General features: G+C 42.6%; 6 protein-coding genes across 6 annotated transcripts; all 6 read left to right on the top strand.

Moving 5' to 3' along the window:
* The first annotated feature begins 1,105 nt into the window (after positions 1 to 1,105).
* On the top strand, positions 1,106 to 4,777 carry LOC124196482 (cuticle protein CP14.6-like). The gene is made up of 3 exons (XM_046591596.1): positions 1,106 to 4,018; positions 4,097 to 4,227; positions 4,294 to 4,777. Exons 1-3 carry the CDS (start codon positions 4,010 to 4,012, stop codon positions 4,592 to 4,594), a joined length of 441 nt encoding a protein of 146 aa, XP_046447552.1. The 5' UTR covers positions 1,106 to 4,009; the 3' UTR covers positions 4,595 to 4,777.
* A 1,148-nt stretch (positions 4,778 to 5,925) lies between these two features.
* On the top strand, positions 5,926 to 6,868 carry LOC124196483 (cuticle protein CP14.6-like). The gene is made up of 3 exons (XM_046591597.1): positions 5,926 to 6,079; positions 6,178 to 6,308; positions 6,390 to 6,868. Exons 1-3 carry the CDS (start codon positions 6,071 to 6,073, stop codon positions 6,685 to 6,687), a joined length of 438 nt encoding a protein of 145 aa, XP_046447553.1. The 5' UTR covers positions 5,926 to 6,070; the 3' UTR covers positions 6,688 to 6,868.
* Positions 6,869 to 8,054: 1,186 nt separating this feature from the next.
* LOC124196481 (endocuticle structural glycoprotein SgAbd-4-like) lies at positions 8,055 to 8,814 on the top strand. Its single transcript, XM_046591595.1, has 3 exons — positions 8,055 to 8,192; positions 8,252 to 8,373; positions 8,433 to 8,814. Exons 1-3 carry the CDS (start codon positions 8,130 to 8,132, stop codon positions 8,707 to 8,709), a joined length of 462 nt encoding a protein of 153 aa, XP_046447551.1. The 5' UTR covers positions 8,055 to 8,129; the 3' UTR covers positions 8,710 to 8,814.
* Positions 8,815 to 9,350: 536 nt separating this feature from the next.
* Positions 9,351 to 10,082, top strand: LOC124196488 (pupal cuticle protein Edg-78E-like). The gene is made up of 3 exons (XM_046591603.1): positions 9,351 to 9,474; positions 9,536 to 9,666; positions 9,736 to 10,082. Exons 1-3 carry the CDS (start codon positions 9,466 to 9,468, stop codon positions 9,971 to 9,973), a joined length of 378 nt encoding a protein of 125 aa, XP_046447559.1. The 5' UTR covers positions 9,351 to 9,465; the 3' UTR covers positions 9,974 to 10,082.
* A 1,339-nt stretch (positions 10,083 to 11,421) lies between these two features.
* On the top strand, positions 11,422 to 12,739 carry LOC124196485 (cuticle protein CP14.6-like). The gene is made up of 3 exons (XM_046591599.1): positions 11,422 to 11,577; positions 11,904 to 12,037; positions 12,119 to 12,739. Exons 1-3 carry the CDS (start codon positions 11,569 to 11,571, stop codon positions 12,405 to 12,407), a joined length of 432 nt encoding a protein of 143 aa, XP_046447555.1. The 5' UTR covers positions 11,422 to 11,568; the 3' UTR covers positions 12,408 to 12,739.
* Positions 12,740 to 13,184: 445 nt separating this feature from the next.
* Positions 13,185 to 14,029, top strand: LOC124196486 (larval cuticle protein 65Ag1-like). The gene is made up of 3 exons (XM_046591600.1): positions 13,185 to 13,295; positions 13,422 to 13,552; positions 13,631 to 14,029. The coding sequence occupies exons 1-3, from the start codon at positions 13,287 to 13,289 to the stop codon at positions 13,914 to 13,916; spliced, it is 426 nt and encodes a 141-aa protein (XP_046447556.1). The 5' UTR covers positions 13,185 to 13,286; the 3' UTR covers positions 13,917 to 14,029.
* The last annotated feature ends 454 nt before the right edge of the window (positions 14,030 to 14,483 follow it).

Here is a 14,483-nt window from a genome sequence, read left to right on the forward strand (position 1 = left end):
TACGCACAAGGAAAACAACTTTAAAAGGACAGCAAGAAAAATAATATACCAGGCACTAGACGAGTGTTCTAGAAGGAATTAATAAGCCGCACATAGAGACGGATAGAAACAGTAGCTGGATCAATTAAGGTTTCTCGTCATGATTCGCTGTCTGCTGTTGGCTGCCCTGCTGGCCCTATATAGTTTATTACCTAACGACAGAGGCCATGGCAAACGGGGCCCAGTAACCCATTCTCTCCGTGATTTTATTCCACTCACGCAGCGAAGTATAACGTACACCGTGACCCTCTGCAATCTAGGAGTTGATGAACGATCGTCACCTTGGTACCATTTGAAACGATCGTCGCCTTGCCAATTGTTTGATTTAAATCTGAATATTTAGGACAAGTGAAAATTGGGTAATCTAGACACTCACGCGAAAAATTCAAATGCCCATATAAGGCGGGAATTTGTTTTGGCGCTGATTTCAAATCGATTCTCCGGATTGAACGATTTGAAACGCTCAGATTTTTCAGCGTGCTCACCATGCGTGATGTACTATGTGTAAGTGAAAGTGGTGGTTCTGATGATGCAATCAATTTCCCCGACGAAAACGGGCTCGATGTAAACGTTTTTTCGTTCTAGGTATTTGGACGACGACGTGATCCATTTCATATTTTAAAAACTTGATTGGTGATTTCGTTCGGATTAGATTCGGATGTGGGGTTGACGATGCAACACATGGCTGACACCGCTATTACTTTATCGGACAGACGCGCCGTTAACTGGAAACGGAGAAACGTGAAATGTCTGTACATTTAACAAAGAGGTGGGATATAATAACCTATCATTTTTTTCCCAAAATGCAATATAAGGAATTATTTATTAGTCTCCATAGGAGAGCGGTTGCGCTGCGAATATTTAGGGCGCCACCCTCCAACCCATCCAGAAAACCGGAATAACTCGTTACTGTGAAAAAATCAATCAGCCGCTAGCTAACGAGATAAGATTTAAAAAAAGTTCGTTTGATGTATGCGCAGCGAGAGTGAAAACGGACCGTTATAACCCCATCGCACCAAAACAAAAATAAAAGTTTGCAAAAAAAAAATAATAGTATAAATGGGTGGGGTTCATACACACTCCCGATGAGTTGAGAGAGTGGCGATATGTCGTAACGCTGGGCCAGAAAAGGATATAGCTAGACAGACATTTTGTATTGTTCACTTTCCGTTCAGACGCCGAAAATATGAAAATGTGAAACCTAAATTTGCCGGAGTTGGACGGATATTCGAATAAGTCAAATTTGATGTTTCATCGTTACGTCAGTGATTATAATAGCGCTATAGAATAACAGGGCAGACCGTCTTGACATTTTCCCACTGTAAGCTGCGCAAAAAAAGAAAAAACAACAATCAGGTCAAGGAACTGTAATACACCGCATCATTCACTTTTTTCCCTTTTCTCATATTCTCAAATCATTTCGCGGGAATTGGGAAATGGTGAGGCAGGAAAATTCGTCGTCGTGAATTGTGATGATGATTATAAGGCCCATTTTTTTTTTCTCGTGTTCGGAGAGTAATCGAGGAGGAGGCCAGCAGCAAACAAAAGGCCTGCCTCTATTATATACTACACACACACGCCGGCGTGATTTCTATTTATTGATGTCACGGAAAAGAACGAACGCGGCGAACGCGCTCGCGCTCCCTTTTGTTTTAGATTTTTTTTCGCAACTTCGACGTATGGGAAAAAAAGTAAAAAAAAAAGAGAAATGGACGTGAATTTTTATTTTATTTTATTTTTTTGTAGAAAAGAAAAAAACAATAATGCGCTGTGGCTGTGCAGCCATTGTTGGCGTTTGAATTACATACTGCGGAAATTACAGAGTTAAAAAAAATGTGTCTGGCGTGAGTCACGAGACAGCCATCAGAACCGCAAACAACTCTTCGTCATTTTGTCTTCTACGTAAAGCCTCAAACGATCATGTCGAAAAAGAAGATGCAGCTAGATAGCTAGCTAGCGCTATAATGTCCCAATTCTCCTCTATAATCAACCGTTCCATCTAGACAGTCTCGATGGTTATCAGACGAAGGTTTGAGCACTCCGTGTCCCCTATACCTAGGTATATATCTATCGTCGCCGCAGTATATACTATATAGGTCGCCATTTTCACTTTCAGGTGTTGATTGCTGCCGTGCTGGCGGTTTGATCAAATAAATGGATAGAGATATAGTCAGCATGTCTCCAGCACCAGAGAGACCGATAATCATCTAATAATAATAACCCATCAGGTGAAGAGGAACTCGTTCGTCTACTCAAAGCTCAGCGAGTGAAAGAAATAATAATAAGTAATTATGAGTTTCAGCCTCGTTGAATTCGGTTGTATCTAATTCGATGGGGGTATAGTATTCACAGTATGGTATCTATCCTATAGATTTTCCAATGGCGGTCGACGGACGACCTTCTGGCTTCACTGGAGATCCGCGCATGATTTGGGCGAGATGGGAATTTATTGGCAAGATGGGGATATGAAAAGCTGAGTAGTGGCAAGGACAAGTGATTCCAACGGGCTGGATGCTTATGTTGTGCCGCAATAAATAATATCCAGCGCTCCTGCTGCTCCTGCCCTGCCCGTATGGCCTTTACGCAATAAGCATGCTGTTGCTGAAGTTGTGGAATAATATCGCGCGAGGGGCATTCAGTTTTCTCTTCGCTGCTGTCAATTCTCTGTAAAGATGATTTCACCCGACAAGGTTATACACAATGCTCTATCTACGTGTATACCTACTATGGGATCACAGCAGCACACGCAAAAGAATCATAGGCTGGCTATATATTTAGCTTTCTCTTTCGAAAGAAAAGAAATAACCAAGTCTCCTATTTCCCGCCCGTTTTTTTTTCAAACTAAATAACAGTCGAAATTTCTTTGGCAGCCCTCTGACCCAGACACACTGACTGCTGGGACACTTATTGCCTGCGCGGCGTATATTTTAAGCTAGCGCAGTTAGGTGCGATTTCCTTTTTTTTCTTATTCGATGGCAGCAGCACAAAAGCTGCGCTGCAAGATATAATAATCGTCAATAATGGCGCTTAACCTTAGAGGCGAAAAACGGTTTCTTTTTGTCGCTTTCACGAAGGTCTTTTTCTTCTATAGACAGACGTCACGCCATGAAATTCAAGGTTGAAATGGATGACGTTTGAGGGGAGAAAATATAGTTATTCTTTCGGGGTCAAAACCTACATTCTGTCCCTCCTATTAGGGTCCCCCCAATCAGATTTCTCATGCGAGTCGCACGGCAATGTAGACGTACAAGTCTTTCACGGCCGACAGTGCCATTAAAGTGGCGGCTGCATAGTAGGTACATAGACGCGTGATTAGATCCTCCAAGTGCCAGCCAACCATCCTAAAACTGTTTTTCGGTTTATATAGTTTGATGATTGTCCTGTCCTACTTCCTTACTCGATATTGTTGTATCAAAACCTTGCGGCATACTATTTGTGTGTAAAGTGAAAGCCCAAATAACAACAAACCCCACACACAACAAAATTCAGCTGAAGAAGAAATGAAGAGTCTGAAAGTCAAGTGGGCGCGGCCGATAACAATCAGCCGAAAACTAAAGAAAACTGCGAACCGAGCAATACCTACTATACTCCGTATGGTCGCGTAACATTGGAGAAAAATGCAGACGGCACGGCACACCACATGGGGCGTTTAACGACGCTTGGGCTGGTCTGGTCTGGCCGAGCTTATTGGCGCTAAGAGGCGTCGTCCGCCCTGCTGCTGGTGGTGGGTATTCGGCTGGAAGTGGGTCACTCTGGGCACAAAACAAAAATGAACAAGGAAAGAAGAAGAAGAAGAAGAAGAAGAAGAAGAAGAAGAAGAGGAATAGAAAATAGTTTTATGTACTATTATTATTATAGTCACTCTCTCGTTCCTTTTCGTTCGTTCTCTGGTGAAAAGCGCTGCGGTATATAAGCCCGGGTGTCATCCGACCACTGGCATCAGTTCTTCCACAAACCAACTTCAGTCAACATGAAACTGGTAAGTCAATTTCAGTTAAACACAATTCCCTCCGATGCTTATATACTAAGAGGATATTTTTTTTTTATCAAATTAAAGTTCATCGTCGCCGCTCTCTTGGCCGTCGCCGCCGCCGCTCCGTCCGGCTACAAACCCGAGTACAAAGCCCCTGAGATCGCCATCGTGGCCCAGTCCGATGTTCGCAACGTCGACGGCAGCGGCGCATGGAGGTGAGTTTGAAAATTCAAATTCACTTTCAATTGTATTTAACCTTTCTTTCTCCCATTCAATAATAGCTACGCCGGATCTGACGGCACCACTCGTGACGAGTCTTACGCCCAGAAGCAGTTGGCCGCCCAGCCCAGCTACGGCAAAGACGCTTACGGAAAAGAATCGTACGAATCCGGAGCTGGAAACACCAACAAGGGAGCTTCCTATTACATTTCCCCTGAAGGCCAGAAGATCACTTTGACCTGGGTCGCTGACGAGGGCGGATTCCAACCCAAGGGTGACCACTTGCCAGTTGCTCCCGTTCACGAATACGAGCTCCCAGTGGCTCCCGCTCTCCCCTACTCCCGCACCGGAGCTGGATTCTAAATAAAAGAAGAGAAAAGAATCAAACAGCAAAGCAAAAATGCCAGTCCTATAAATCTTCCCCTTATTCACACACACACCCACCCCAGTTAAATCGATGTGGTTTAATATATTTCCTCCCGGTGTAAATATTTATACACGGTGCATGAACAACAACGTAAATACAAATTGAACTTCAATCTTGAATTGACCCAAAAGCTTTCCATTTCTCCTTATTATTCCAACATCGAAATTAACCGTGCATGTACATTAGAAAGAGAAAAGCATCTCATTAAAAAAAAAGGACTTATCATTTCAACATAATTGTAAGCAATATGCAAAAATGTATAACTGCATTCAAGTCTCCTAGTTATTTCTGCTAGGCTCTAGTTATTTTCTAGTCCGCGCAACTCGCCAGGAGAAAAGTAAAAACCCCGAATTATACAGTTGTTATCTTTGATTTGCTGGTTTTTTTCCTTTTCGTGATCCACACACATGACAGAGTTGCTGATGTAATAGCTAGCGCGCACACAATACGTAATGCATCATGATCTCATAATAAATCATGCGCTGTGCGAAAAATCTGAAAAGACCCAAAAGAAATTTTTTTTTCGCCAGAGCTTTTTGAATTGCTGATGATATCAACCATCAAACAGGTAAAAGCTGAAATGTGTAATGCATAGACTTCCGTCCGTGATGCCTTTAGGCTCTGGTTGAAAGTAGCCTGTCTTTTCGCACGAAATCACTTGTTTAAAAAAAACGAAATCTCTTTTGTTTACAAATGTTCCTTCATCTCCCGCAGACTTTTATATGCTCAGTGAATAATACAGTAGTCTATTTGATTATTTGCCTTCGTTTGTAAATATAGCAAGGTGGACAAGATCTTCTTTTGTATACAAACGGTGACCTTCTCTCTGCTGCCTATCGAAACCAAGAGTACCGAAATGGTTTGGAGACAAATAATAAATCATGCGCAACGATTTGAGATACCAATCTGCTCACGAAACCGTATCCCCCTGTGTCTGTGTACGGCCAAAGATGACCAAGAAGATATTACCACAAACCATAACAGACATAGCGATGGCATTGAAAATTTAAAAAAAAAAATAGACAAGATCGCTGGCTGCTGCTTTCAGTTTTCTCCCCTTTGGCTGTAGTGAAATTTGAATGGAAAATAACGGAGTCGTAAAAACAAAACAAAAAAAGTTTCCTCCGACGACAGAAGGGGGGGGGGGGAGAAGAGACCGCCCCCAACGGGAGGTGCGACGTCAGACGACGCTGAGCCAGCGACGCTTGCCATTGGGTGTAGTATATACTATACAGGCCAAAAATGACCGAGTGCCCAGAGTTGTGCGCATTGTGTGTTGCATAATTGGGTCAACTGAAGAAAGAAAGAGTTGAAACGGCGATAGACCTCCTCCAGCACCTTCACCGACTATATAAGCCCGAGTCGGTCGGATCCAAAGTCATCAGTTGTTCAACTCATCAACACAAGTCAACATGAAATTGGTAACTTGGCAAAACATTTTTCTTGTTCTTCTTCTTCTTCTCTTATATAAATTCACGAGCTTATAACTGAGTGAACAATTTGAAATTTTTCAAATTAGTTCGTCATCGCCGCTCTCTTGGCCGTCGCTGCCGCCGCTCCTTCCGGCTACAAGCCGGAATACAAAGCTCCCGAGATCACCATCGTCAGCCAGTCCGACGTCCGCAACGTCGACGGCAGCGGCCAATGGAGGTATAAGCAATCTTTGTCCAGCATTTGTTTTCTTTCAATTGATTCGATTCTAATAATTCGATTGATTTCTTTATATTCTAGCTACGCTGGATCTGACGGCACCACCCGCGATGAAGCTTACGAGCAGAAGACCTTCAAGGGAGTCACCTACGACTCTTACGGCAAAGAGTCCTACGGTGATGTCCAGGGAAACACCAACAAGGGATCTTCCTACTGGGTCTCCCCCGAAGGCCAGCGCCTCACTTTGACCTGGGTCGCCGATGATGCCGGATTCCAGCCCAAGGGTGACCACTTGCCCGTTGCTCCCGTCCACGAATTCGAACTCCCCGTCGCCCCAGTCCACATCCCCTTCGACGGCAAGGGCTTCAAGATCTACTAAATTCATCTCTGATTGATCTCCAATCAATCGCCTCCATGTTTCTCTCTCCTTTTATCTTCTTTTTTTATTTTACCACCTGCATCGCTCCTGGTTTCTCTTCGATTCTCTGTCAATGTGGGAACCATGATATCTTTTGCAGATAGTATTTATTCGTATCGCAAATATATCTGTTCAAATTCGATTCCAATTATTCTTTTTCGTTCTCATTTCTTTGTTTTTCGTGTCGCGCTACGTTGCGCAATCGTGTGCACACCCTTGACAGGACAATTCGCCAAATGGGGACAGCTGCTGTGAATGTGCTGTCCATTTTCGTCATCATTCACTGACATTTGTCAAAATTGCTTTTCTCACGGTGCGGCTAACAACACGGTATGATTAAAATAAATAGATACAAGACAAACTAAACGTTATTTACACGAAAGGTAACTTTCCCCGCATGAATTACCGTAAGACCTGCTGTAGTTTTCATCATCAACATTATTAGATTTTAAAAAGGAGGAAAGAAAAGCAAATATGATTGGTGAATGAAAGCACAGCTGACGCAATATTGCGTCAAATGAGACCACACACATAACTTAAAGTCTCAGCAAGAAATTGCGAATAAGCCAAAACGTTGAAATTGCATGTACAGGTGTAGGCCAGCAGACTTAAATATTTTAGTGCCATACTCGCGTTGTTTATCGCCAATTTATGTCTCTGATTACACACCCACGTTTTTCTTGCAATATTGCCTCTGTTAAAGGGTTATATTTATATACAGGCGGTCGTAAAAGAAAGCCAAATGGAACAAGAAAAGCGAAAGAAAAAAATCTTTTAGTAGTTTTTACGATTATATCAGCACTATTATATCGCTATAGATAGGAATGTTTGGTACGTGAAAGCGTGTGACGTATCTCCCCCCCCCCTGAAATTGATGGCCCGTGTTATTTCGATATCTAGAAATCCGGAAAAGATTACGGCACGTTCAGATCTCCCTGGACAATAATAACTCAGGCATATAACAACAATTAAAGTTTGGAATTTATTTTTCATTTGTTTTCTGAAATTGCAGTTTTATCATCAGTTGCTGTTGTTGGCCACCTTTTTCAGTGGGTCACAAAAAGATATAGATAACATATATCCAATTAATACGGTGGAATGCAGCACAAATAGAGGTGCGCAATAAAATATGAAAGAATAAGTCCCGGGAGAAAGTCATTGACATTTGAAGGACACCACCAGCAGCAAGCGTGAGCGGCTGCTTTTTTAATACAAGAAAACAAAATAACAGACATGTTTGTAGACTCGGTGTCTGACGGAATAAAAAAAAAGTGTCGAGGGAATCTGATTATGGAAATGGGTCAGGAGAGGAGAGAGAGAGCGTCAAACAAATCGGTGACCGCCACGGCCATACACGTACGTCTGCCGACAGCACCTCTTATAGCGGTCTAGTAGTCTATAAAATGGGCTCTGACGGATCTTACTGGTGTCACTTGGACTCAAGAATTCCATCCACCATGAAAGTGGTAAGTGAAATGATAGACTTTAGATGTTCACTTTGTGAATATTTGAATTTGAATTGCAGTTCATTTTTGGCGTCCTCATTTCCATCGTTGCTGCTGGATCCATTCCGGCGTACGGAGACAAACATCCGGCCATCGTCAGCCAATCAGACGTCCGTAACATCGACGGCAGCAGCCAGTGGAGGTAATGATAAACAGTTTCCTATCCTTTGCTCGCATATAATCAATTTGAAAACGATTCAGTTTCGCTGGATCTGACGGAACTACTCGCGAGGAATCTCAAATTCAAAAGCAGTTGACTTCCGGATATGACAAAGAGACGGCGTCTGGCAACACCAACAAGGGATCGACTTACTACATTTCGCCGGAAGGCCAGAAAATCACGCTGACTTGGATTTCCGACGAGAACGGATTCCAGCCCAAAGGCGACCACTTGCCAACTCCTCCTCCCGTTCCGGAAGAGATCGCTCGTATGCTGTCCACTTTGCCCAAATTGGCCGAGCCTTACAAATCTGTTTAAACCCATCAAATCCTTCAAGTCATTTTAATTCTTGCATATTTAAAGATGTGAAACATATGTTGACGTTGCGTCATTTCGGTCAAAACAAATATATATAGAAATCAAGTATGTGGTCATACTAAATGGAAACCTTGCTCTTTGAAAGAATAAGGAAAGTACTTGAACTCGTTAGTGGTCAAACAACTGGATCCCGGAGCGTGTAGACTGTGTCACTGTGCCAAATTGCATTTCGACTTTCGCCAAATCGTTGCGAATGCTGTAAGGAAATGAAGGTGGGCGCTATATATTTTAAATTCACGTTGAACCAATTGTTATTTGCAAGGGCGAATTGCTTGGGATATCCCGATAACAATTGTTCGTGAAGCCATACTAACTATATAGCTATATAGAGGACAAATAAAGCCTCCAACTTTATACATTGCAATTGAATTGGAAGAAAGTTGGGCTGAAGCGAGGACGATTTCACGCATTGAGCACAGCCCTGCAATGGGATACGACTATACTACAGACGAGGATATAGCCGGCTAAATAGCTGCCTGCTGGGCTCTGCTATATACAGCTGGTGAGGAAAATAAAGTGGAAGAAAACAAAAAAACGTTTATCGAACAGAAGTAGGACAGAACGTTACGAGTATTATTATACTACATCTTATTACACCTCCCTTGAATTTCTTCTGCTGCCGAGCTGTTGGTATATAAAGGTGCGTGGGAGGACCGTAGAAATTATCAGTTGCTCATTTGTTCTACCGGACTCAACATGAAATTGGTAAGATTTGATCCTATAAAGTCGATTTCTTTTAAATGAACATCATTTCTTCTGTGAACAGTTCGTTATCGCTGCTCTCTTGGCTTTGGCTTCCGCCGCACCATCCGGCAGCACTTACGGTGGATACAAACCCGCCATCAGCATCGTAAGCCAATCTGATGTCCGCAACGGTGACGGAAGTAGCCAGTGGAGGTAAACTCCTGTACATTTGTTCAATTCTGATTGGATTAATTCATTCAAATTGAATACTTATGTACTCAGCTACGGCGGATCTGACGGTACCACACGCGAGGAGGCTCAGTCTCAGCTACCTGGAAGCGGCGGCGACTACGGTTATGGCGGTGGAAACACCAACAGAGGAGCAACCTACTGGATTTCACCGGAAGGCCAGAAAATCTCTTTGACATGGACAGCCGATCAGAACGGTTATCTGCCGAAAGGTGACCACTTGCCAGTCGCCCCTGCTCTCCCTTACTTCCGCACTGGGCTCGGCATTTAAATCACCTCGTCTGACGCAACTATTCCAGGCTGACAAAGTCAATCTTATGCATGCCCACCTCTTAATATATTGTTGCAAATATAATCAGTCAGAGAACAAAAAGAGAAAACGGAGTTGATTTTTTGTTTCACTTTTCGCATCGGCGCGCGGACACATTTTGGACATTCACGTCAATTTGTTTGTCAGTTGTTGAGATTCGGTTGATCTCCTCGTAAATAAAAGGGAAAAAAATTTATTTCCATATAAGAAAATAAGTGGTCAAAATCTCAGAAGCGGAAACCAGTTATTATGGCCGAGTGAAAGTCAACGACATTTGATGGATTAACACTTGCAAAAGTGTTGACACTACACGAAATTAATTTTGTATGCAGATTCAATATGATCCCATGTAAAATTGCATCATTTTCTCATTTTAAAATATCGGATAGACATAATGTGGATATTTAGAATTTTACTTTAACTTGAGATTTTCTCATGTTTTTTTTCCACTAAGAACGCAGTCCAACGCAGTTTCAACATGTGCATAGTTAAGGATGAACACACAAAATCGTTTTACTATCCGAGCAGGAGAAAACGGTTTAAAAAGTGTGGGGTTCGCAAAAGTCGGAGGACTAACGGCAAGGAAACTTTCACCGATACTTAACGTTTGTATACGTAGTACATATTTAGCCATATATGCGTCTAGCTCGAGTGGATCTGAAATTATTGGTTGCATCTTCACGATGAATGACATTTTCATGTGGTGGCCAGTCAGAAGTACAAAAACCTCACGCAAAAGGCAACATTTAATCCAAGCTATTATATAAGTTGCATAAACAATAATCATCAACATTACCGCTAATAGTATTACGTAAGAATTCTCTCCGATTCTAGACTCAGGAGAGAACACCCATGTTTTTTTTCCTTGACAAACTTTTCCTCCAATGCAGCATAGTAGCTTAACTAAAAGCCATTTGCAGGTACCCACTTACCTTTTTATGTGCTTTGTATTATTGCCTTTTGTCAGGATTATTGCTCCAGAGATTTTCTTTCTCTAATTTCTTTTTCGATAATTTCCTTTCCTTTTTTTTCACCATTTCATTGGCCATACATTTTGCTAATTAACCAGTCCCCCCCCCCAAAAAAAAAAATGCAAATACTTTTAATTTAAAAAATAAGTAACTATTACGCAAAAAATCAAATAAAACAATTCATTTTATTTCGGCGTAGTTTTCTTTGGGAGTTATAGGGCATTGCAGGAGATTCCAACACCAATACAAACAATTAAACCCATGCAATTAATGAAGCGCCCAATTTTTTTTTATCGAGTTTCGAAGAAAGTTGGGCTGAATAAGCGAGGACGATTTCACACATTGAAAACGTATGGCCAATGCAATGGGCGCGGTCTCGTACGAGGATATGGGGGACTGCCGGCCGGGATGGTGACAAATAAACAGGTGCGAAAAGCTCTTAAATCGAACAACTAAGTAGACCAAAACGTCGGGTATTACACCTTTCGGTTTCATCGTCTATCGCGGAGGTATATAAAGCTGGGCGAAAGGCCCAAGAAAACATCAGTTCTTGTTCAATTGTTCTACCAACCCACCAGACCCACCATGAAACTGGTAAGATTTTATCCGACAAATTCATTCGCATTAAGATATAATTCTGTGATTTCATTTCGCTTACTTATAAACTAACTAAAGTGCATTTCCGGTAAGTGTTTTATCTCAAAATAGGAAGCGTAGTAGAATTCAAATATTCGAAAACCAGTTATAATGCTACCAAACTTCCTATATAGAGACAAGAAACGGGTTTTACCTAAAGAACTCACAGGTGGTTTCGAATTCGAGTTTCGAGAAAACAATGCTTTATGCTCTTTGCCAATAATCGCAGTCAGTTACCAAAAAAAAAAGAAATAGTATAACCTGTTTGTTCGTAAAACCGACAGTTTGTGATCGCTGCCCTTTTGGCCGTGGCCGCCGCTGCCCCAGCCGGCACACCTTACGCCGGATACAAAGCCCCTGAAATCGCCATCGTCGCCCAGTCGGATGTCCGTAACGGAGACGGAAGCGGAGCGTGGAGGTGAGTGATGCGGTCATCTCCTTCATAAATTTGTATCAACAGGATTTAATTTTGTGGGAATTATCTATTATTCATTTGCAGCTACGCCGGATCGGATGGAACCACTCGCGACGAGTCTTATGCCCAGAAAGCCCTTCCAGGCTACAAGGACGCTTACGGAAAAGAATCTTACGAATCCGGAGCTGGAAACACCAACAAGGGAGCTTCCTATTACATTTCCCCTGAAGGCCAGAAGATCACTTTGACCTGGGTCGCTGACGAGGGCGGATTCCAACCCAAGGGTGACCACTTGCCAGTTGCTCCCGTTCACGTTTACGAGCTCCCAGTGGCTCCCGCTCTCCCCTACTCCCGCACTGGACCTGGATACTAAATATTCGAAAATACTCTTTCTGATATCTAATTGCATAATCCGTCGGTGATGAGTATTCGACGAGCTCGAGTCCAAATCGTGCCGAGATAATATATTTTTCGGGTGTTTGTAATTTTAGCTAAATACTACGTGCTGCTCATTAATTGATACTCTCCCTTTTGGCAGTTCACATAGTCGTAATCCATCAATTTCTCCTACTAACCTTCACGCCCCCCCCTTCCCTTCACCCTCAATCCCAATGATGAGAAACTATTAGCTCCAAAATTATCGTTGGAATTTTAGAAAAAACAAAATAATAATTATTGAAATACATCATGTCAGTTTGATGCTAACCTTATAGTACGAGCCGATTTCCTGTTATTATTTGGTTGCAGATATCCGCTGATTTATTAGACAAGCGTCTGCCTCTTAATTAATCATAAGCCAAAAAAGAAATGTTTGTCTTTCTTGACAATCGCCTCCAGCGAGGAAAATATATAGCGAGAAACCTATATAATACAAAAAACATAGAGTCGGTTAAATCGCATAACGTATTGCCGAAGTCTAAATTTCCCCTCTGGCTATAGTGAAATTTAACTGGAAACTGTAAATAATAATAACAGTTTGGCTATATGGGACGCGACTGACACACACCAGCTAGGCAACAAGGCAAATAAAGGAGCAAGCGATTGGATAACAAAGAGAATCTAGCGAAGCGCATGCGGCCATAGCGACTGCTGCTGCTGTGCATGTGTGTGTGTGTTGCGCAATTAGGCCAATTGGAGGCGGCAGACAACATGAAAAGGCGCCGGTGGGAGAGATAGTGCTTTCGCCGACTATATAAGACCGCCTACACCGGCTCTAAGGCATCAGTTGTTCAACCCGTCAACTAGAGTCAACATGAAGCTGGTAAAACAGGAATTTTTTTAAATAATACACCTGCGCTGGCTGCTGCTGGATTTCCCCCATCTTTTCTCGCTTTCCACCAAGCATTTCCATATGTTTAGACAACTGAATTTCGCTTTTCTTTTCCAGTTCGTCATCGCCGCTCTCTTGGCCGTCGCTGCCGCCGCTCCTTCCAGCTACAAACCGGAATACAAAGCTCCTGAAATTACCATCGTCAGCCAATCCGACGTCCGCAACGTCGACGGCAGCGGAGCATGGAGGTATAACTATTTTTCTAAAAAACCTAATAGTATAACGATGCCAATAATGAATGTTTTGTTTGTTATTTTGAAAATTAGCTACGCTGGATCTGACGGCACCACCCGTGATGAATCTTACGCCCAGAAGCAGATCTCCGCTCCGGCCAGCAGCTACGGCAAAGACGCTTACGGAAAGGACACTTACGAGAAGGAGTCTGGAGCCGGCCACACCAACAAGGGCAACTCTTACTGGGTCTCGCCCGAAGGCCAGCGTCTCACATTGACCTGGGCCGCCGATGAGGCCGGTTTCCAGCCCAAAGGCGAGCACTTGCCAGTCGCTCCCGTCCACATCCCCTTCGACGGCAAGGGCTTCAAGATCTACTAAATGCATTTCCAATCTCACCCAAAATCTCTAGTGACCGCGTCAAAGACCAATTTTCTCTTTTGTACAATGCTATAATATATTGATGTCAAAATACATCCAACAAGAAAAACTAAGATTGAAATAGCTATATCCTTCGGAGTATCATAATGACACACATAAATGTAGGCTACAGCATACATTTATATGAAACAAATTTAGCTGCAAGCGCGATATCTTTTATTCTTTTAAGTTACAAAAAAGAAAAATGGAAAACGAAAGTGTCGGTCGAGTGAAAGAGACGACATAAGAACTGAACTACTAGAATGGACTCAATGGAGGCACCTATTACGTTCAAGGAATCAAGTCCGGCCACATCACAAGTCCTCGTTTCTCTATAGTAGCTAGTCTCTTTTTTCACCTACATCTGTCCATGGACTGGATGGGTTGCTCTCATGTGTGTGTTCATACTCCCTGCCGACTATAGCCGTGCCCAGTTTTTTTTTTTTTCTTTAACTTTTACCCACGTCCGCAGCAGCATGTGGATGAGGAAAGTGAAAGCACACGTAATAAGGAATCCTTATATGGACT

This window comes from Daphnia pulex, chromosome 6, assembly GCF_021134715.1.
Source record: "Daphnia pulex isolate KAP4 chromosome 6, ASM2113471v1".
NCBI classification, from domain to species: Eukaryota; Metazoa; Arthropoda; class Branchiopoda; order Diplostraca; family Daphniidae; genus Daphnia; species Daphnia pulex.